Source organism: Orcinus orca, chromosome 16 (assembly GCF_937001465.1).
Source record: "Orcinus orca chromosome 16, mOrcOrc1.1, whole genome shotgun sequence".
NCBI lineage: Eukaryota > Metazoa > Chordata > Mammalia > Artiodactyla > Delphinidae > Orcinus > Orcinus orca.
In genome coordinates, this window is record NC_064574.1 from 4,485,677 (window position 1) to 4,509,133 (window position 23,457).

A 23,457-nucleotide genomic window follows, 5' to 3' on the forward strand; every position below is an offset into this window, starting at 1 on the left:
TTCATATTGCTAGAGGGTTATTTTTGCGATGAAAAGCGTGGAAAAAGAGAGCAGCAAAGCCAGTTTTAGCAGCCTAGTGAGAAAACCCCACCGCTGCAGCGCGAACGCGCTATTGAACGAGACCTGCATATTTCAGAATTTTATATTCTTAGATGGATTTTTTTTTTTTTTTTTTTTTTTTTTTTTTTTGCGGTATGCAGGCCTCTCACTGTTGCGGCCTCTCCCGTTGCGGAGCACAGGCTCCAGACGCGCAGGCTCAGCGGCCATGGCTCACGGGCCCAGCCGCTCTGCGGCATGTGTGATCTTCCCGGACCGGGGCACGAACCCACGTCCCCTGCATCGGCAGGCGGACTCCCAACCACTGCGCCACCAGGGAAGCCCTTAAATGGATGTTCTTCAACCTCATGTCCTCAAGCATGGTCTCAGGGACTTTGAGAATTTGTTTCCTTTAAAATGAACTTGGCTCAGGCTAGAAAAACACAGCAGGGCTCCCTGCTAGAAAACACATTCTATTTCTCAGTTTTGCTCTAAAACTGCCGTTTTCAAACATCTTGGTCTTGTGACCCCTTTGCACTCAAAAAATGTTGAGGATCCCAAAGAGCTTTTGTTTATGCAGAATAAATAGAGAAATGGATAGATTTACCGTATTTAATATAAAAACTTATGATTTAAAAATGTTTATGTATTAATAAAAAAATACTAATAGACCTAATACATTGCTGGTGAGAAGGTAAATGGTGCGGCCACTTTGGAAAACAGCCTGGTAGCACCTTATATAGTTAAACATACACTGATCACAGACCCGGCAATTCCACTTTTAGGTGTTTATCCAAGAGAAATGAAAACATACATACACACAGAATTGTAGGTGTATTATTCACACTTGGCGTTATTCATAATAGCCCCAAATGGAAAGAAATCCAAATCTCCAACAACTGGCGCGAATAGATAACCGAATCATGGCGCATCCCAGCCAACTCAGCAGTAAAAGTGAACAAAAGATTGACTCATACACTCACATGAACGAGTCTCCAAAACCTCATATATCAAATACATACAGAAGCCCTAAAGTCTCAGAATTCAAGCAAGCCCTGAAGCTTAAGAAACAAGCTAAGGATATAGACAGAAAATTCACAGAACAAGAAATGCAAACGGTCCTTGATCCTATGAACAGGTACTCAGCCTGATTTATAATATGAGAAATACAAATTAAAATTACACCAAGACACAGTCACTTAACAAACTGAAAAAGCAGCTTGCAACGTGCTCTGTGGTTGATACTGTGGAGAAACTGACACTCTCTAATGTCGCTGGTGGGAAGCCAATTCCTGGGAAAGGGGAGTGAGGCGACTTGCAGGACAGTCCTGTGTGCGTTTGCCCCCTGACCTATTGATCTCACTTCTAGGACTGTCCCCAAAGACACACAGGAAAAAATATCAAAAGAGGAATGCAAAAGGGACAGGTAAATACATCCACGTAAACAGTTATATTATCACAAAGAAACAATGTAAATATAGCCAAAATCTAATAAACTGGGCGACTAGTGGTGGAGGGGACAATTAGGATGGAGAAGACAGAGATGACACTCAAGTTCTCTGGCTGTCATTTTTATATCATTTTGATCTGGGCACCATGTAAATGTTTTTGCATAATTAAAAAAGGATTACATTTAAAAAGGAAAACAATCTTTAAAATTTGAAAAGGATAAAATAGATAACCGACAAGGACCTACTGAGTAGCACAGGGAACTCTACTCAATATTCTGCAAAAACCCAAATGGAAAAAGAATTTGAAAAAGAATACATATATGTATATGTATAACCGAATCGCTTTGCTGTACACCTGAAACACAACATTATAAATCAACTATAGTCCAATATAAAATTTTAAAATAAATAAATGACTAAATAAATAAACAAAAATACTTAACAACAAAAAACTTTTTTTGGAAAGGAAACAAACCTAAAATTCTATCAGACTGGTAGCATCACCACACGGAGAAAATCATTGGCTCAATTGACTTTAAAACACACTTTTAGCTATATAGTCCTAATAGGATATATTCTGAGGAAAAACACTCAAAGAAATGTCAGCCTGGCTTCATTACTGGGATGGCTATTTTGAAACTATTACAGAGAGATTGTAAGATAAAGTACACAATTATGTTAATGTTATTGTCATTGGCAGCCACGGTTTTCAGCCTTCCAGAAAAATTTTAAGTCAACGAAGCAACTCCCGAAAAAGAATAGATACATGTGTATATATAACTCATCACTTTGCTGTACACCTGCAACTACCACAACATTGTAATCAACTACATTCCAATATATAAAAATAGAAGCAACTCCCTGTAATCTTGATGTTAAATTGAAAATATTAGTATACATATGTTTTCTTTATAAAATATTTCCTGTCTCCTAAAAAGATTTAGAAGACTACAACCCAGTAGTATTTAAAAATGAACACCCCTAGTTTGCAGATTTTAGTCCCTAAACACTAACTCCATCTTGTTATTCTTAAAAACTGATACACAACTGGAAAGAATAGAGCAATTATCTCGACAATCTCGTATGGACTGGACTGTATTGCAGGGCCATCACATAGGTGAAGAGGGAGTCTTCTTGGGAAGAAAATGCTAGCTAATATAAATTCGGGGGCATGACACAGTTTTAAAAATCACTCTTTTGACCCTCTAATAGTAATGGGACAAGGTAATAGTTATCAAGGGACACTGAAACCAGGAAGTGTGGTATCTGTGGGAACGAATCTACTGGCTCCATCAGGTGATGATGTGGGAAGCAATTCCATGCTCGTTCACCATCACAAAAGTGAGAAAAAACACGTGCCCCATGGTTCTGGGCCCACCTGTGCAAGGTGCTTGCCTCATACACTGAAGCTGAATCTATTGATACTTCTGGATGAGATACCTATCCGTACAAACTACAAACCACACAGCAAAAGTTTAAGTTACTGCACAAACCCAGAACGTGAGTCATTCCATAACTAAATGACAGGTCTGCACTGGAGTGGGGTGGGATCTGCGCAGGGAGGGGACTATGCAGGGCTTAACACCAAATGACAGAGGTCATGGGACCACCTTAGAGTTTGCCTATCATAGCGATGGCTTGGAGATCTCCGTCTGACAGGAGGAGATGGGATGCTGGTATGTGAGCTGCTTATTTGTACATTTTGGCCTGGGATAGTAGCTCTCAACTCAGGCTTTCAATTACAATCAACTGGGTTGGTTTTTTTAGAAAATGTAGATGGCTGGTTAACATCAGAACAATTAAATTAGAATAACTGAGCATCAATATATTTAAAAGATTCCACCTACCACATACCATACACATCTAATAGGCACTCAAGGTGGCACCGTGGTTTCCTAGAGGAAAGAACCATTGCTCATCTCCTGGAGGCTGGAACACAGCTTGGGTGGCCAGGGGGCCTAGGGCGCAAGGTGGCACCCATGCTGGTGGAGTGGCTGAGCAGAAGAAAGAGTTGCCAGATGATGGAAACAACAAAATTCATGCAAGTTAACCAGGAACAGCTGCGCTGGACCAGTGGCCACCAAGCCCTCCAGGGAGCAGAACCTGTGAGCAAGGTCACAGCAGGGCTCCTCCGATTTCCAATCCCCCCTCCCTTCAGTCCACCTAAGGCGGACAGAGCAAACTCACCAGGAACCCTCAGAGGACCCATCAAGGGTGGGATGCAAGCATTACCTTTCTGACAGTTGTTTTTATTTTGTTTTAAATTTTAAAAGACTCTCACATTGTACTCCCTACTATAGGGATGCTCGTTTTAATACCAAAAGAGCTAGGTAGGTAAATAGACAGACAGACAGACAGATAGATAGATAGATAGATAGACAGATTTTTCAATATTATTTTAAGAGCTTTGATGTAAAATGTGTGTCAGGTTTCTCTGGACTTGACTGAAGCCCAGAACATGGCCAAGTACAGGGAGCACACACGTGCCCCGGTTCCCAAGGCTGGAGCTGGAAGCCCCCGTGTGTCCCACCGCTGAGTGTGCTCTCGGCCTCCTGGGGGGTGATCTGCGTTCCAGCCTCTCCGGGGGCCCATTTCACATCCTGACCTCCGTTCTCACTCCTTTTCCTCCCCTTCCTTCCCTCTCCAGATCTCCACGTGCTGCTCTAATTTACATACGTTGTGGGCCTCTGAAGCCCTTGTTGAATAACGAGGGAGCCTGGAACATCACAACAAAGGAGATCTGATTAGACAGCAGCTTGCATCGCACCGGGGCTATTATTCGCCAGGACTGTGAGAGGTCTTTGCACCCTCGCGTTCAACCTCACACCAACGGCATAGGCAGGACTCTGGTTTGATAGCGGACATGGGAGCCAGAAAGGATAATGAACTTACACGGATCACACGCCTGTGCGTTTGTGCTGTGACACTTCCGGTGGGGTCAGACAGAAGGGAGACAGCCAGGCAGTGGGGAGTGCTCATCTGGGGCTGGTGAGGCTGCCCCCTGGGAGGGAAGACCGCGATTAATTGGTGATGTCTGACAAAGGCAAGAGACGGAGAAGGGCAGGGCAGGTGGACATGTCTGCAAATCTGGTCTGAGGGGACATACGCTGTCCTATCCATGAGGGCCGGACAGCGCAAAGGTGTGGCCTGAAGCAAATACTGAACCAACAACAGAAACAACAATAGCGCTGCCAAAGCGACAACATTGATCTGGAAGGGGGTACTTCTCCTACGCTTTTGTTTGCTTCTTCTGCTTTTATCTTCCTTGAATTTGTAGCCCAGTGTTTCCCAATGGCTGTCTGCAGACCCGTGGACATGCAGAGTGTGGAGATTCCACAACGGATTTTTAAAAACTTATACTTTACCAGACAGAAAAATACCAGCCTGCCGCTGCAATGTAAAAGTGTAATTCAAAGGCTACTTGATAGTCTAAAATTTTAAGGTTTAAAATTAAAATTATGGTCATCCCTCTGTATCCGGGATCTATAGAGGGATCTATTCCAGGACCCCAGAAGATACCAAAATCCATGGATGTTCAAGAACCTTCTCTAAAATGGGCAAGTATTTGCATATAACCTAAGCTCATCCTCCCATGCACTTTAAATCATCTCTGGGGTACTTATGTGACCTAATACAATGTAAATGCTAGGTAAATAGTTGCAAATACTCTCTTAATGCTAGGTAAATAGTTGCAAATACTCTCTTAATGCTAGGTAAATAGTTGCAAATACTCTCTTAATGCTAGGTAAATAGTTGCCAGGTGGAAAATTCAAGTTTTGGTTTTGGGAACTCTCTGAATTTTCTTCCGAATATTTTCGATCCGCAGTTGGTTGTATCTGAGGATGATGCACCCATGGATACGGAGGGCTGAGTGTACTTTGAGTCTCTGACATGTTTCCTGAAAGTCTTCCTAGGGGTCCAGGATGCTGCAGGGACCCCTGAGGGGGTCTGAGGAAACCACCCTGGGAATGGCCTTTTGAGGCCTCTTGCTTTCTCGTAAAAGGGCATCTAAGTTTTGCTTAAAACTGCCTTAAGATGTGTGTTCTACCAAACACTACAACTGCATTTGCCTTAACATTGAAAGTGTCGCTTCTGAACACATTTCTGTAACAGAACAGGGCAACACAGCAATGTCTAGGTCGAACCCCTCTGCATTTTTGGTGATTTGGGGCTCATTTTGTAAGCTTAGGGTTCTGTGGACAAAGAATGTTGTCTGCCATGTCAGTAAACAAAAGATGTTGCTGTCATCAAGCCCTCAGCCACTGCAGCCACCCCCAACTGTGAACCCTGAGGGGATTCAGGATGGAGAGAAGCAGGATACTGGCCCTAGATGGTTAAGGTGCAAATCAAAGGAATGATTTCAATGAGCCCAGACAATTGCATCTTCCCATACATAGAAAAGTGCTAAATTCATTAACTTGAGATGTCTGGTTTTCTTTAATTAACAGTAATCTTTTGATGTTCTGACTACCTGGCTTTTGTTGCAAAAACCCCTCTATATCCTGGTTCCTCTCTTACCTCTGTGGAGAAGTCCCTCGGAGCTAGCTGAGAGGCTGTTTCCCAGGCTTAAGTCCTCAGCAAGTTCGCCTAGTAAGATACAATTCTCAACTTTTAGGTTGTGCTTTTTTTTGACAGTGGCTTTTTTTTTACAGCCTAAGTGTAACAGGGAAGAACAAACCTGGTTCCTTTACCTCTAACCTTAGTGCCCTGTTGCCTGAGGTAAGTCCTGCTGACTCTGCACCTTTTGTAAAACAATGTTGCCTATTGCCTGAAATATACAGGATAGTTCTTTCCCAAGGCTCTGCCTACCAGGGATGACCTTTAAAAAATATAACACTTCTCATTTATATGGAGATAAAAAGTTGCAGAACAGAGAATAACATCTGTCTTGGAGGTTTATAGGAACATCCTGACCAGACCTAGGTGGACAGCTGCAAGAGCAGAGGATTCCTGTACTAAGTAGTTTGCAAAACCCAGCCACACCCCCTCCCCTTTTAGTATAAAAGAAGCCTAGATTCTAACTCAGGCAAGATGGTTCTTTGGGACACGAGTCCACCCTCTTCTCGGTCTGCCAGCTTTCTGAATAAAGTCACTATTCCTTGCCCCGACAACTTGTCTCTTGATGTATTTTGGCCTGTCGTGTGGCGAACAGTATGAGCTCGGACTTGGTAACATAAGCAGAAACAGATCTCCTCGGCACTGGCTAACTTTGAAGTGGCCTGGCTAACTGTAAAGACCAGCCAGGGCAGGAATGGTACCCAAATAATGGAGTTGAAAAGGAAAACAACAGTGACGATATTAACAATTAAAATGTAAACAGGAAAGAAATCAGTGAGGAAGATTAAGAGGTACAAACTCCCAGTTACAAAATAAATGAGTCACAAGTATGAAATGTACAGTGTGGGGAATACAGCCAATAACTATGTGATATCTTTCCATGGTGACAGATGGTAACTAGACTTACCATGATCATTTTGAAATGTATAGAAATATCAAATAATTATGTTGTGTAATAGGAACTAACATAGTGTTGTAGGTCAGTTATACTTTAAAAACAAACAAACAAACACACAGAGTCATAGAAAAAGAGATCAGATCTGTGGTTACCGGAAGTGGGGTGGGGAGGGGAATTGGATGAAGGTGGTCAAAATGTGGAAACTTAGATATATAAGTATTATCAATAAGTATTAGGGATGTAATGTACAATATGATAAATATAATTAACACGGCTATACATTACCTATGAAATTTGTTAAGAGCGTAAATCCTAAGAGTTTTCATCACAAGGAAAAATATTTTTCTATTTCTTTAATTTTGTATCTAAATGAGATGATGTATGTTCACTAAACTTATTGTGAAATCATTTCATGATGTATCTAAGTCAAATCATTATGCTGTACACCTTAAACTGATACAGTGTTGTAGGTCAATTATATCTCAATAAAACAGGAAGAAAACAAAAAAGACCCATAAAAAGGACATAAAATACAAACAGAAATGGTGTTTCTGCTGGACAATAGTTTGGTTTTTACTCACAGGTAATGGTCAGTCCTGGGATGCGATTGCATGGCCTTCTGGTGGATGCCACAGGGATTGCTGCTGGCTTTTCCAGCTTCTTGGTCCATCACTCCTTGCAGAAGAAGCTCCCCAGGTACCCTGCAGAGTTGGCCCTCTCAAATCAAGGCATTTGGTGCACTGCCTAAATGTCTTTGATTTATTTTGCTTTATCTTTCAAAATCCGTGAAAACCTCACGTCTTAGCTTCCACAACCTAGAGATGTTTGTGATCAGAAAAGTGATTGCATTTTTAATCCTCTAATTGGATGATACAAGGAGCATCAGCTGTGCCCTTTGACTTCCGGCAGTCCCAGCACCTGGGCAAGGACTCCTGAGGGTCAGCCACCACAGCCTGGGCTTCCAGCCAAGTGCAGCCCGCCTGCCAGGCGTGTACCCAGGCCTGGGTGCCGGGTGGGTGTGCTGAGGCCTCCCCCGGGGCTATTACATGACCTGACCACCCCTCACACCTGTCCTGCTCTGATCTTTGTGCCATCACGACCCTCTGAAACCCGCCCAGAGACAAGAGGGTGTGTGAATAAACGGGCAGCTGTGGTGATTTGATTGTGAACCCCGTTCAGGGGTGGCTAGCGTGTGCCGGGGTCTGTGCAAGGCACCCCTCCCCGCCCCGCCCCGCCCCATGCTCAGTCCTACAGAGCAGACGCTTAGCTCATTGGACAGAGGACACTGTGGCCAGGAAGTTTAACTAATTTACAAGCGGTCGGGCAGCTGCCCCGTGTCATTGATCCAGCATCGTTCTGACCTCAGACACTTCATATCTGGGGCAGAGATTTGGAGGGTAATTACTCCCATCCCACCCACCGACCCCAAGACCCCGCCACTACCTTGCCCCCCACCAGCCCTAGGCACCTAACTGGCTTATAGGTTTTCCTATTGTCCTTTACTGAGCCATCCAGCCACAACTTGTTCAAGGACAGGCAAGTTCCCAGGGTCTCTGGCTGAGGGACATGGACACAGGCTTCAGTGGCCTGTTCTAAGTGCTGACCTGCAGCCCGGACCTGAGCACCGCAGAGGCTGAGGCTGGCACAGAAGCCACGACCAAAGGGAGGCTGATGACAAAATAATAAGTAATGGATAGAGAAAACCATAATTCAAAAAGATACACGCACTCAGCGTTCACTGCAGCACTATGTACAATAGCCAACACATGGAAGCAACCTAAGTGTCCATCGACAGATGAATGGATAAAGATGTGGTACATATATACAATGGAATATTACTCAGCCATTAAAAAATTAAATAATGCCATTTGCAGCAACATGGATGGACCTAGAAAATATCATACTAACTGACGTAAGTCAGAGAAAGACAAATATCATATGACAGCACTTATATGTGGAATCTAAAAAAAAAATGATACAAATGAACATTTTTACAAAACAGAAATAAACCCACGGACATAGAAAACAAACTTATGGTTACCAAAGGGGAAATCAGGGGAGGGATAAATTAGGCATTTGGGATTAACATATACACACCACTATATATAAAATAGATAACTAACCTACTGTATAGCATGGGGAACTAGACTCAATAGTTTGCAATAACCTATAAGGGAAAAGAATCTGAAAAAGAATACACACACACACACACACACACACATACATATATGAATCACTTTGCTGTATACCTGCAACTAACACAACATTGTAAATCAACTATACTTCAATAAAAAAGTATTTAAAAAACAAGTAATGGAAATATTAATAAGAATAGCACACACGAAGAGGTCACATTTCTCCAAAAACACTTTTTCTTTCATTCTATGGACATAGTAAAACTTGTCTCCAGAATTACTGAGCTAGGGGTCTTCTGTTATGGGTTGAATAGTGTTCCCCCAACATCTACATGTTGCAGTCCTAAAACCTCCAGCACCTCAGAATGTGACCTCATTTGGAAATAGGATCATTGCAGGTGTCATTAGTTAAGATGAGGCCATACAAGAGTAGAGTGGGCCCCTAATTAATAATTAGCGTCCCTTTTGGGACTTCCCTGGTGGTCCAGTGGTAAAGAATCCGCCTTACAATGAAGGGGACCTGGGTTCGACCCCTGGTCAGGGAACTAAGATCCCGCATGCCACGCCGCAACTAGGCCCTTGTGCTGCAACTACTGAGCTTGCGTGCCTCAACTAGAGAGCCTGCGTGCTGCAAACTACAGAGCCCACGTGCTCTGGAACCCGCACGCCACAACTAGAGAGAACCCCCACGCTGCAACGAAAAATCCCGCATGCCTCAATGAAGATCCCACGTGCCGCAACTAAGACCCGACACAGCCAAAAATAAATAAGATAAATAAATAATAAGTAAAACTTTAAAAAAATAAGTAGTGGCCTTTAAAAGGGGGAAACTTAGGCTCTACACATAGAGAGGGCGGACGAGGTGAAGATATAGGGAGAACGTCAGGTAAACATGCAGACATCCATCCACGAGCCAAGGAACGCCCCAGGCTGCCAGAAACTGGGAGGAAGGACTGAACCAAACTCTTCCTCACACCCTCAGGAGGAACCAACCCTGCTGCCACCTTGATCGTGGACTTCTGGCCTCCAGACTGTGAAATAATCCAATCCTCTTGTTCTAAGCTGCCCTGTTCGTGACACGTTGTTGCAGCAGCCCCAGAAGACGAACACGTCTTTAGACCCGTGGCAGGATGCAAAGTATTCTGGGGGAAAATTCCCAACAAATCACACATGAAAAAAATCTGTATCCGTGCTGCTCTAAATTATCTTACGAAACATAAAAACAAAATTATCCTGCAAAATCCCAATGGAAAGATATCTTTCACGATTTAATACTTTTGATTCTTAAATGGAGATTTTAAAAACTGGAGTCTTCTGATATGTCCTGAGGATTTTAAGGGTTATTTTCTTTGGAGGTTAAGTTTCTCAGATCTGAGGAGTTCAGGTGTCACCTGTGGGTTTCCCTGAGGTGGTTTAGGGCTGGAGAAGCACCTTGGTAGTGGCCGAGAAGATGGGTTCTGGGGTGGGTGGCCTGGCTCAGCCCAGCTCCGTCCCTCAGTGCGTTCCTTAATCTTTCTATGCCTCATTTGTCCCATCTGTCAAGTGGGGCTATTAACAGTGGCCTGTCATGGGACTTCCCTGGGAGTCCGGTGGTTAAGACTCCACACTTCGAATGCAGGGGGTGCGGGTTCGATCCCTGGCCGGGCAACTAAGATCCCACATGCTGTGTGGAAAAAAAACAAAACAAAACAAGCAGTAGCCTGTCTCCTAGTGTGCTTGTGAGGATCGAATTTATTAATATACGCGTGATTGGCTGAATAACAGCCTCCGTATACACCCACATCCTAATCCTGGGCGCCTGTGAATGTGACCTCACACGGAAAACAGCCTATTCGCAGATGTGATTAGTTGAGAATCCTGAGATGGGGAGATTTCCCTGGATTATCCAGGTGGGACCTGAATGCAGCCACATATGTCCTTATAAGGAGGAGGCAGGGGGAGTTTCGGTGCACACAGAGGCGAAGGTGATGCAGAGACAGAGCAGGGAGTGATCTGAAGATGCTGGCCTTGAAGACCAGCCTGACGATGGGGCCACAAGCCCAGGAAATCTGCAGCTACCAGGAACCGAGAGGCAAGGAACAGATTCTGCCTTCCAGCCTGCAGCCCTGCTGACACTGGGGTTCCAGACCTCAGGCCTCCAGAACCGTGAGAGGATCAATTTCTGTTGTGTTAAGGGCCCCCTAGCACCCCACCCCCACCGGTTTGTGATGTTTGTTATGGCAGCTGCAGGAACCTTATACAATACGTAAAGCTTTCAGTGCAGGGCTGCTTCTCAATCTTGACCACCTTGACATTTGGGGTAGATACTCATGTGGGTGCTGTCTTGTGCCTTGTGGGATTTCAGCACCCAGAGCTGGGACAGCGCCTGGCCCCTGATTGCCTGGGACACCCCTGGGCTTTATTTTCATCCTAACTTCTCGTGCTGGCAGAGCTGAGGCGGCCCTTTCCCAGTTCTTCGCCCAAGACTCCCTGGGTCAGAGGTGGCCAAAGGGTCCCCGCTGGTGAGGACACGGCAGGTGGGGAGGGCGGAGGAGAGACCGAAGGGCTCTGAATGCAAACACTTCATTTTTCCCGTGGGAAGACTTTTGTTCTCCCAAAGGAAAATGCATTCGAATCTGGTGTTCTACACAATGTTACAACTGTATTTGCACTCACGTGAAAAGAAGTTCTTTAAATCCTTGAACAAAATTCCCACCCAGACACTGAAGGGCTGCAGTCTGGGGGACGCTGGGGGGGGTCCCGGCTTCGAGGCCCGGAGCCGGCGCCTTGGTCACTAAGCTCAGCCCCCCTTGGGTACGATGGGGACGAGGGACCGCTGGGTGGGTGGAAGCAGGTAACTCCAGAAGAGTGTCAGGGAGGCAGGAGGTCCAACAGCGAAGGTCAGCCGTCGTCAGCACGGAGGAAAAGGCACCATTTTCACCGGAACACGAAGTCACGTGGCTAAATGTGCGGGGAGGTAGGAGCCCCTCCCCGAGAAATCAGCCCAGTTGGCAGGGCTTCCGGGCTGAGCGGGGGTGAGCTTGGGGCAGAAGCGGAGGAAGGGGTTTGTGTGTCTGTGCGGTTGGCTGACGTATCCCCACTCCTAACCCAGGCCCCACGTGGGTCTGAAGAGGAGGCAAAGGATAGCGCTGTTCAGATGAGCTGGAGGTGGGTCCAGAGCCGGGTGTGAAGTGAGGCGGGGCCGGACTGAGGGAAGTGAGAGGAAGAGGTGGGCGCAGACACGGAGAGCACCCCAGGGCCCCTCCCCAGGAGCCTCTGAGATTGCTCCTGAGTGAGCAGGGGTCTGGAGGCCCGGAGCTGCCTCCCTCAGGATAGGGGTTTGCTTTGATCCGGGTCCCTAAGCCCCTGAAAGCTAGGGATGGGTTAAGGGATGTCCCCGTGCATCCCAGCAGCTGCTGGGACGAGGCCAGTCTGGCCCATGGTCCCCAGCACAGGGACGCCCCAGGGCTATGCTCACTTTGGGTTTCATCCAGATTTCCAGGGGAATAAAATGACTTCCCCTGACTGGATATTTGGGTGAAGGCAGTGGTCCTGAGTTGGAGCCTCCCTGGGTCAAATTTCAGTTCATGGACGGATGGGCATGCCTGGATCGGCAAATCACTCCCCTCGTGAGGGGGAGGCATGGTGACTGTGGCTGTGGCCCCTGGTGACGGCCGCCGGGAGCGGGGTGTTGACATAAGATGTGCCCTTCTGGCTCACAGGGAAGGGGGGCGATGCTGGCTGTCTGGTCCAGGAGTGGGAGCCATTCCCTCACTCCGGCCCGACCTGACAACCTGTGGACCGTTCCACGTTTGGCCCCCTTGTCCGCCTCAGCTGGGCTCTGCGGGGGCGAAACTCAGCACGAGTGTGTCTCCAAACCCAGCTCACAGGTGCCTGACAGGCAGCCAACTCTTGCAGGACACAGGTGGACGTCGGTCCCCTCTGGCACCGGAAACCAGGAGACCCCACCTCACAGAAGCATGGAAACCGGGAGGGAGGAAGCAGGGTGCTGGCACCCAACTGACGTGAGGACGAGGGGGAGGAAACCGGCAGCAATTCTCATGTCAAAACCATCCCGAACAGTCAGGCTTCCGTGAGATCGCTGTGCTTTGCATCCCCGGGTGCTGTGAATCGTGGACGTGATTACGTTTCTAAAGGCTGCAAGAAGGACTAGAGCGGAGCTTCACCAGTTTTCCCATCGAAGTCCTCCCGCGTTGAACAAGTAGAACTCAGCGTCTCCACTGCCGGGCTCTGGAGTGATAGCGTGAAAGCATTCAGTTTCCTTCATTCTTCCCCTTGAGCTTTAAAATGAATGGAAATTTCAGCCTTTACTCCCAAATATGGGCATGTTTCTTTGGGTATAAAATAATGGCATTTTTTTTAATCTTCAGAGTTTCAAGTTAGAAGAGGTACCAGCTTTGTCCTGGGGCTTTATACCACCCCAGCCCGGGGCCAAGTAACCCAAGGGTAAGAGGTCTTTGTCCTCAAAGCACAGGCTCACAGCCCAGGTGACCCTCCTCCCTGTGGCAGGGACCTGCCCTGAGATGGTGGGGCGGCTGGGGGGTGTGATCTGTGTTCCTAACTCCCCCTGGGGCCACGTCTCGAGTTCACGTCCATGGTGAGCTTCCAGGCCCCCACCCCCTTTACACCAGGAGCTCCCATTCTTGGAGAACCTGTCAGGTGCAGGAAGAGTGTGAGGGCTTCTCACTGAGCCCCCAGAACTCACTGGGGTTGTCCATCCTCGCTTGAGAGAGAACCCAGACCTCAGAAAGCTTAATGCATTTACATGAGGTCATGTGGCCGGTGGAGTTGAACTTGATCCAGACAATCTTGCCAGCCGTCAGACAGGGACCAGGGTAGAAATCTGTGTCCATCATGTAGGGAGAGAGAACAGCAGGCTCCGTCTACAGGGAGCACACACACGACAGAAGATGGTGGGTTTCCTCAGGCCCGCGGCGAGCTGGGGTGTGATTGATTAGTGATGTCTGCCAAGAGCAGGTGAGGAGGGGGTGGCAGCCCTTCTACCTTCAGTAGCGACGCTGATTTAAATAGACTCACAGCATCCAATCAACTCAGCCAAAGGAATCTCCAGGGAAGAGGTTGAATTACCGCCATCAACCTTGACGAGGGCCACCGTATTTATTCTTCTCGAGCGTCAGATTTGCTTTACTCTGAAGGGCATGGTCAGCACCGTGTCTCAGCGTTTCGCAGACCCTGGAGCTGTGTGCCCTACGGGGCATTCCGTAATATCCTGTGTCATTTTCTGGTTTCTTTTCAGCAGTAATCTTTTAACAGTTTCTTTTTGTTTTTAACAAGTTGAAAGAAATCTGCTCTGTTGAATAGTTTATTTACAATCGAAAGGCATTTTGCATCCTCCAAAACTTGAGATTCTTAAATCAGTAGATTTCAGCCTGGGGTCTTCAAACACATTGAAAGCTCTATGTAACTTCTTTGCCTCTGAAAGAAAATTGGCTCGAGTTTCAGAAATACTGATGGAACTGATCAAATTTCACCATAATGACTGAAAGAAAATGGACAGCTTTGCATTTCCAGATCCTCTACCAGCGTGTCCCAGAGGCACAAGGTGGAGAAACCAAGTTCCCCCAGGAGGTCTGGGATGGGCTGGGGGAATTTCACACGGTGGTGGTGGTGGGGGATGCAAAGTCACGATATTTTCGTGATTTCTTCAAAATGCATTCAAAGTTTGTATTCCACTAAACAATAAAACTGTTTTTCTTTAAATGGAAAATGTGGGTTTTTTTTTTTTGTTTTTTTGCGGTACGCGGGCCTCTCACTGTTGTGGCCTCTCCCGTCACGGAGCACAGGCTCCGGACGCGCAGGCTCAGCGGCCATGGCTCACGGGCCCAGCTGCTCTGCGGCATGTGGGATCTTCCCGGACCGGGGCACGAACCCGTGTCCCCTGCATCGACAGGCAGACTCTCAACCACTGCGCCACCAGGGAAGCCCGAAAATGTGTTTTTTATAAGATTTCATATAAAATAAGTTCTCAGTAGAGATAAGGCAGCAGAGTATGTACAGGTTAAAAGCACTGGTCAGGGAGATTCATGTCAGGGTACCAAATCATAGCTCTGCCTTTCATTAGTTCTACGTTTAAAGCTGTGGGACTCGAGGGACATTGTTCCAGCTAATGATTAAGAACTCTCCAGACAATAGGGGCTTCTTAGACAATGGGTGAATTTCCAGGATGTCCAGCCCCCTTCCGAGAAGGAGGGAGATAACAAAATGTAAAAAAGGTGTCTGTCAAAGACCAATCAGGCAGCTGGGGACAAGTTCCCTCTCTGGTCCGAGCCTAAGCCGGGACCAATCAGCAGGAGAACACAACCAAATCTATAATTTACATACGGGGAAGTGGGAACCTATAAAACTGACATATTCGCGCCCAAAAGGGTTCCTTCTTCGACCTCCTGCGTGAGGACCAAGGAACCCCGGTGCACCGGCCTTCAATAAACCTCTTGCGTTTTGCATCGACTTCCGACTCTTGTTTCCTGGGCGAGTCGAAACTCCTAGGAGACCGCGCAGGTCTAACATTTGGGGGCTCGTCCGGGATTCCACTCGCCCCGGACCACAAGAACATCGGGAGTTGGAGGTACCAGGTAAGCTCGAGCTTGATTTTCTGTTTGTCCCTTGTTCTTTGTGGGCCATTATCGGAGGAAAGCCGTAAGAATCGGCTTATTATGGAATCTGTATCGGACCTCTGGCTAGGCAGACGTGCTAATAGCCGGCGTCCATGAGCCCTAGGGGACGCCCTGGTGGCTCATCTGGAAGGAGAGGCAAACTCTGTCTCCCCTTCACTCGGTTTCGGCAGTTCCCTTGGTGATAACTGCCATCTGAAGAGGTTTCGGTTTTGAAGCGAGCTCGCGGTGGCCCATGCGTATATGTGTTTCGTGGAGTTTTAACTGTTTCTGTATTGTGGTCTATTCTTCTTCTCTGACGGACGACAATGGGACAAACTATGACGACTCCTCTTTCCCTTACCCTAAGCCATTGGACCGAAGTTCGGGCCAGAGCCCATAATTTTTCGGTAGAGGTAAAGAAAGGAAAGTGGCAGACTTTGTGTGCCTCTGAATGGCCAACATTTCAGATAGGATGGCCCCCCGAAGGATCCTTTTTATTAGACAAGATTAAGCTGCTGAAGTCTAAGATATTTAATATAGATCCCCACGGACACCCAGACCAAGTACCATATGTCTTGGTCTGGGAAGATTTAATTCTCTCCCCACCTCCGTGGGTCCGGCCCTTTGTTTCCTCAACAGGTACGTCCGCGCATACATCAGCAGCGTCGGAGATATTAGCCTTAAAGAAAAACCCCAACACGGAGAAGCTACCCGACGCCCCGGATCCACCGAAGCCCACATGGGATGATTGTCAGCAGCTGCTCCAGACTCTCCTAACGACTGAGGAGAGGCAACGGGTTCTTTTAGAAGCCAGAAAAAAATGTATTAGGTGCCAATGGGCAACCTACCCAGCTGCCTAACGAGATTGATGCTGGTTTCCCACTCGTCAGGCCAAACTGGGATTTCAATGCCCCGGAAGGTAGGGAGCGCCTGAAAATGTATCGCCAGGCTCTGGTGGCGGGTCTCCATGGAGCGGCCAGATGGCCCACTAATTTGGCTAAGGTAAGGGAAGTCACTCAGGGGCCCCAGGAATCTCCAACTGTGTTCCTAGAACGTTTAATGGAAGCCTTTAGACGCTTTACCCCTTATGATCCAACTTCGGAGGAACATAGGGCTACTATAGCAATGGCTTTCATAGATCAAGCGGCCCCTGATATTAAGAAGAAATTACAGAGGCTAGATGGCTTGCAGGGATTTTCGCTTCAGGAGTTAGTAAAAGAGGCAGATAAAGTATATAACAAAAGAGAAACAGAGGAAGAGAAGGAAAAAAGAAAGCAGAAAGAGCAGGAAGCCCGTGAAATAAGACGGGATAAGAGACAGGAGAGGAATTTAAGTAAGATACTGGCCACTGTGGTTGGAGGAAGAAATATAGGGGATAGAAATAGGCAGGAAGGGCGAACGGCAGACAGAAGGCGGCCATTAGACAAGGACCAATGTGCCTACTGTAAAGAAAAAGGACATTGGGCGAGAGAATGCCCTAAAAAAAGAATGGAGGAAGGCCAACCAGAAACAAAATCTTAACATTGGAAGAAGAAGACTAGGGAAGTCAGGGCTCGAACCCTCTCCCCGAGCCCCGGGTAACTCTTAAAGTGGAGGGGGAACCTGTTCAATTTTTGGTGGATACCGGAGCCCAGCACTCCGTCCTTCTCCACTCAAAAGGTCCTATCTCAGCTAAAAGGTCATGGGCACAAGGAGCCACTGGGAATAAACAATATTCATGGACCACACGAAGGACAGTAGATCTTGGGATTGGATGAGTAACCCATTCATTTTTGATTATACCGGAATGCCCCTATCCTTTGCTGGGAAGAGATTTACTCTCCAAAGTAGGGGCTCAAATCCACTTTCAGCCAGAAGGTCCCACCATAACTGATAATAAAGGAAGGTTACTTCAAATATTGACTATGAAATTAGAAGATGAATATAAATTATACGAGCAGCCTTCATCCTCACGAGTTAATGTTACAGATTGGGTAACTCGGTTCCCTCAAGCCTGGGCAGAAACTGCCGGTATGGGGATGGCCAAAAATCGGCCCCCGGTGCTAGTGGAACTCAAGGCAACTGCCACCCCAATAACGGTCCGTCAATACCCCATGAGTAGAGAAGCCAAAGACGGTATCCGTCCCCATATGCAGAGGCTACTAGACTTGGGCATCTTAATAAGATGTCAATCAGCATGGAACACCCCTCTCCTGCCGGTAAAGAAACCAGGAACAAATGATTATCGGCCGGTGCAGGATCTACGAGAGGTAAACAAACGGGTGGCAGACCTCCACCCCACAGTTCCAAACCCTTACAACCTCCTGAGCACTCTTCCACCTCAACATACGTGGGTATACTGTTTTGGACCTTAAAGATGCTTTTTTCTGTTTAAGACTCTCTCCCCTGAGCCAACCCTACTTTGCCTTCGAATGGAAAGATCCAACATCGGGAATGTCTGGTCAGCTGACATGGACACGGCTACCTCAGGGATTTAAGAACTCCCCGACCATCTTTGATGAAGCCCTCCATCAGGATTTGGCATTATATAGAGAATCAAATCCCCAGGTAACATTACTCCAATACGTTGATGATATTTCATTAGCTGCTGAGACCCAAGAAGATTGTATCAAGGGTACTGAAAAACTGTTAACGGAACTTGGAACCCTGGGATATAGAGCCTCAGCCAAGAAAGCACAAATATGCCAACAACAGGTCAGTTACCTGGGGTATCTATTAAAAGGGGGGCAAAGATGGCTCACGGAGAGCAGAAAGGATACAGTGGCCCAAATTCCGGCTCCCAAAAACGCCAGGCAGGTTAGAGAATTTTTGGGGACGGCCGGATTCTGTAGACTATGGATTCCAGGGTTTGCTGAGCTGGCAGCCCCATTGTACCCCCTAACCAAAAACAGCACTCCTTTCGTTTGGGGCGATAAGGAACAACGGGCTTTTGACCAAATCAAACGAGCTTTACTTTCAGCTCCAGCCCTAGGACTGCCAGATGTAACCAAACCTTTTCATTTATATGTGGCCAAAAATAAGGGCATTGCAAAAGGAGTATTGACTCAGAAATTGGGTCCCTGGAATCGCCCAGTTGCTTATTTGTCAAAAAAATTGGACCCTGTGGCATCAGGATGGCCCACCTGTTTAAAGATAATCGCTGCAGTGGCCGTTCTAGTCAAAGATGCTGACAAACTAACTTTAGGACAAAATCTAACGATAACAGCTCCTCATGCCCTGGAAAATGTAGTCCATCAACCACCGGATAGGTGGCTAACTAATGCCAGGATGACCCATTACCAAACCCTGTTGCTAAACTCAGATCGCATCAAGTTTGCTCCAGCCACAGGACTCAATCCAGCCACCTTGCTACCTGATCCTGACTTGGAAGGCTCCACCATCATACATGATTGTCAGGAAATACTGGCCGCAGCACACGGCAGTAGGCCAGATCTGATGGACCTGCCCCTCCCTGATGCTGATTTCACCTGGTTCACGGATGGGAGCAGTTTCCTGGAGGAAGGTAAGCGTCGAACTGGGGCAGCCGTGGTAGACGGAAAACAAGTCATATGGGCAGCGGCGCTACCACAAGGGACCTCAGCCCAACGAGCTGAATTAATTGCCCTGACGAGGGCATTAGAGATGGCAGAGAATAAAAAAGTAAACATCTACACAGACAGTAGATATGCGTTTGCTACCGCTCATATCCACGGTGCCATTTACCAACAGAGAGGGCTACTAACTTCAGGTGGCAAAGAAATTAAAAACAAAGACGAAATCGTGGCTTTGTTGACTGCACTCATGCTTCCTACTAAAGTCAGTATCATCCACTGCCCTGGACATCAAAAAGGAAATACCCCAATAATTAGGGGAAATAATATGGCTGACCAAGTGGCCCGAGAAATAGCATCGGGAGAAGTCATTTTAGGACTGTCAGATAAAGTTCCTGAAAAACCAGGCCGCGATGAAGAAATCATCCTGGCCACAACAAAAGGAACTTTGTCCCCTCAGCAAGCAGAATCCATGTTACAACAGATGCACAGATGGACACATTTGGGGACTAAAAAGATGGTAGCCTTGTTACAAAAAGCCGGGTACGAAACCCCTGAAATGACAAAATTAGCTGAACAAATTGTGCAGGAATGCGTCCCATGTCAACAGGTAAATGCTCACAAAGGGAAACTTGAAACTGGAAAGAGACTCGGGGGGACCGCCCAGGAACTTACTGGGAGGTGGACTTTACCGAAGTGCGTCCTGGAAGGTACGGTAATAAATACCTTTTAGTTTTTGTAGACACTTTTTCAGGATGGATAGAGGCTTTCCCAACAAAGAAAGAAACAGCTGCTGTAGTAGCCAAGAAGATTTTAGAAGAAGTTTTTCCTCGATTTGGAGCACCAAAGGTAATAGGGTCTGATAATGGTCCAGCCTTCGTCGCCCAGGTAAGTCAGGATGTGGCCAGATATTTGGGGACTGATTGGAAATTACATTGTGCCTATAGACCCCAAAGTTCAGGTCAGGTAAAAAGAATGAATAGGACTCTAAAAGAGACCCTAACCAAATTGTCCTTGGAGACTGGCGGTACCGATTGGACGGTGCTCCTTCCTTTGGCCCTATTCCGGGTTAGAAATACACCTTCCCGATACCATCTTACTCCTTTTGAAATATTATATGGTGCCCCGCCTCCCCTCCTCACTTTAGGAAAAGAAATAAAACCTGATTGTCAAAATAACACTGACTTATATGCTAGGCTACTAGGACTCCAATTGGTCCAGAAAAAAATATGGTCCCAACTCGCCGAGGCCTACCAACCGGGAACACCGGGAGAAACTCATCCTTTCCAAGTCGGAGACTCCGTATACGTCCATCGGCATCGAACCCAGACGTTGGAACCTCGATGGAAAGGACCATACACCGTCCTCCTCACCACCCCAACGGCCATAAAAGTGGACGGCATCGCTGCCTGGATCCATGCTTCACATGTGAAGGCTGCACCAGCGACGGCATCATCAGGATGGCGGGCCCAAAGAACCGACAACCCGCTCAAACTCAAGCTTCTACGAACCTAAGACTTATAATTTTGGTTTTACTGCCTTTACTGACTGTAAGTGATTTTAACCCTCACCTCCCCCAACGTTTAACTTGGCAGGTAATTTCTCAGACTGGAGATGTAACCTGGTCCATTAGTCATACTGCACCCCCCTGGACCTGGTGGCCAGATCTTTTTTCCTGATGTTTGTAAATTGGCTATAGGAACACCTTATTAGGATACAGAAGATTCTCATGATATGAACACTGCCCCTTCCAAAGTTTCGGAAACTGATTAGTTTGGGCCGGGTTGCAAAAATGCAGGCAAAAGAATGATGCTTGGTATCCTCACTTTCTACGTATGACCCGGGTTCCACCGCCCTCGATCTCTGAATTATAAATGTGGTGGAACTGAAAACTTTTATTGCAAAAGCTGGGGATGTGAAACTACCGGGGATACTAATTGGAAACCCACCTCAGCTTGGGATTTTATTACTGTAACGGCTAATTATTCTCATAATGAGGATACCGGACACCGGAGTAAATGTTCAGGATGGTGTCATCCCCTTAAAATTTCCTTTAGTAATCCCGGAAAAAGAGATAAAAAATGGGTAAATGGCCACTCATGGGGCATTAGATTTTACAAGAATGGATATGATTTGGGAATATTAATGACTCTTAAGCTAAAGATTGAGACTTCTGCTCCTATATCAATAGGCCCAAATCCCGTATTTGGCCCCCCTTTGCTTCCCCCGGCCCCTTCAACTACGTCAACAAAGAATGAGACTAATGAAACCTCTGGATCCAAAGAACCCACAGTTAAGCCTGGGACTCCTCAGGATAGGATGCTTTCTTTGGTGCAGGCACCCTTTACGGTCCTTAATGCTACAAACCCGGAGGCTACAAAATCATGTTGGCTCTGTTATGCTGCCCCTCCCCCTTATTATGATGCTATAGGATATAGTTCTAATTATATTAATGTCAGCTCCCCGGACCATTGTCAATGGAAACAGAAAGGGAACAGTAAATTAACTCTGTCTTCGGTTTCTGGAAATGGTACTTGTATAGGAACACCTCCCCAGTCCCATCGACACCTTTGTCATGATTTCAGCCTCCCTTCAGGCTCGGGATATCTTGTACCTCCCCAAGATGGATGGTGGGCATGTAACACGGGGCTAACCCCTTGTGTCTCTCTAGAGGTTCTCAACAATTCAGCTGATTTTTGTGTGCTAGTGCAATTAGTTCCTAGACTTATCTATCATTCAGATTCGTCCTTCTTAGATGAATACGAGGGAAAAACAAGAAGGAAGAGAGAACCTGTAATCCTCACATTGGCTGTCCTTCTAGGACTAAGAATATCTGCCGGGATAGGAACAGGAACCACAGCCCTCATACAACAACCCCAGTATTATGCAAGTTTAAGACAGGCTGTAGACATCGACCTTCGAGCATTAGAAAGTTCCATAACTCAACTAAAGGAATCACTCACCTCACTTTCAGAAATGGTGTTGCAGAATAGAAGAGGCCTAGATTTGCTGTTAAAGAAGGGGGATTATGCGCCGCTCTAAAAGAAGAATGTTGCTTTTATATTGATCATTCAGGAACCATTACCAAAACCATGGATAAACTCGGGGAATGCTTAGATAAAAGGCAAAGGGAGAGAGAAAACGAAAAAGGATGGTTTCAATCATGGTTTGATAAATCCCCCTGGTTTACCACCTTAATCTCTACTCTGTTGGGACCTCTTATTGTTTTATTGTTGATTTTAACTTTTGGACCATGTGTTCTAAATCGCTTGATAGCATTTATTAGAGAACGTATCAGTACTGTACAAGTTCTAATGTTAAGACAACAGTACCAAAGTTTACGAACAGAAGGTTGAGATTCCATGATTGGAATCAATAGTCACAAGAAAAAGGGGGGAATGTGGGACTCGAGGGACATTGTTCCAGCTAATGATTAAGAACTCTCCAGACAATAGGGGCTTCTTAGACAATGGGTGAATTTCCAGGATGTCCGGCCCCCTTCCGAGAAGGAGGAAGATAACAAAATGTAAAAAAGGTGTCTGTCAAAGACCAATCAGGCAGCTGGGGAGAAGGAGGGAGATAACAAAATGTAAAAAAGGTGTCTGTCAAAGACCAATCAGGCAGCTGGGGACAAGTTCCCTCTCTGGTCCGAGCCTAAGCCGGGACCAATCAGCAGGAGAACACAACCAAATCTATAATTTACATACGGGGAAGTGGGAACCTATAAAACTGACATATTCGCGCCCAAAAGGGTTCCTTCTTCGACCTCCTGCGTGAGGACCAAGGAACCCCGGTGCACCGGCCTTCAATAAACCTCTTGCGTTTTGCATCGACTTCCGACTCTTGTTGTTTCCTGGGCGAGTCGAAACTCCTAGGAGACCGCGCAGGTCTAACAAAGCCTTAAGGAAAGACCCTTAACTTCACTGTGTCTCAGTCTAGCCACATTGGTAATATAGGAATGATAGTTGGCTCTATATCACGGGACCGCTGTTAGGATGGAAAGACATAATCCATGCAACATACGTGGAACTGTGCTGGATGGAGTGAGCATGGTGCGTAACTGTTAGGATCCTGGTGTTCTCGGAAGATGTACCTCATCCCACGGCTTCCCCAGCCCTTGGCACGTGGTCAGTGCTCCTTGCAGGATAACCCCCAGCTTGACAAGAATGTGTTTAGAAACCAGTGGTCCCTTCTAGCAAGTATACATTTCTCATTCCTAGTTTGCCTCATTTTAAA

General features: G+C 46.6%; 1 protein-coding gene and 1 long non-coding RNA gene across 2 annotated transcripts; both read left to right on the forward strand.

Annotated features, from left to right (window-relative positions):
* The first annotated feature begins 15,177 nt into the window (after positions 1-15,177).
* LOC125961398 (uncharacterized) lies at positions 15,178-23,054 on the forward strand. The gene is made up of 2 exons (XR_007472079.1): positions 15,178-15,310; positions 22,757-23,054. It is a non-coding gene; the product is annotated as an uncharacterized LOC125961398 (long non-coding RNA).
* Positions 18,029-22,691, forward strand: LOC125961396 (uncharacterized). Its single transcript, XM_049699158.1, has 2 exons — positions 18,029-18,385; positions 18,993-22,691. The coding sequence occupies exons 1-2, from the start codon at positions 18,373-18,375 to the stop codon at positions 19,952-19,954; spliced, it is 975 nt and encodes a 324-aa protein (XP_049555115.1). The 5' UTR covers positions 18,029-18,372; the 3' UTR covers positions 19,955-22,691.
* Positions 23,055-23,457: the final 403 nt, after the last annotated feature.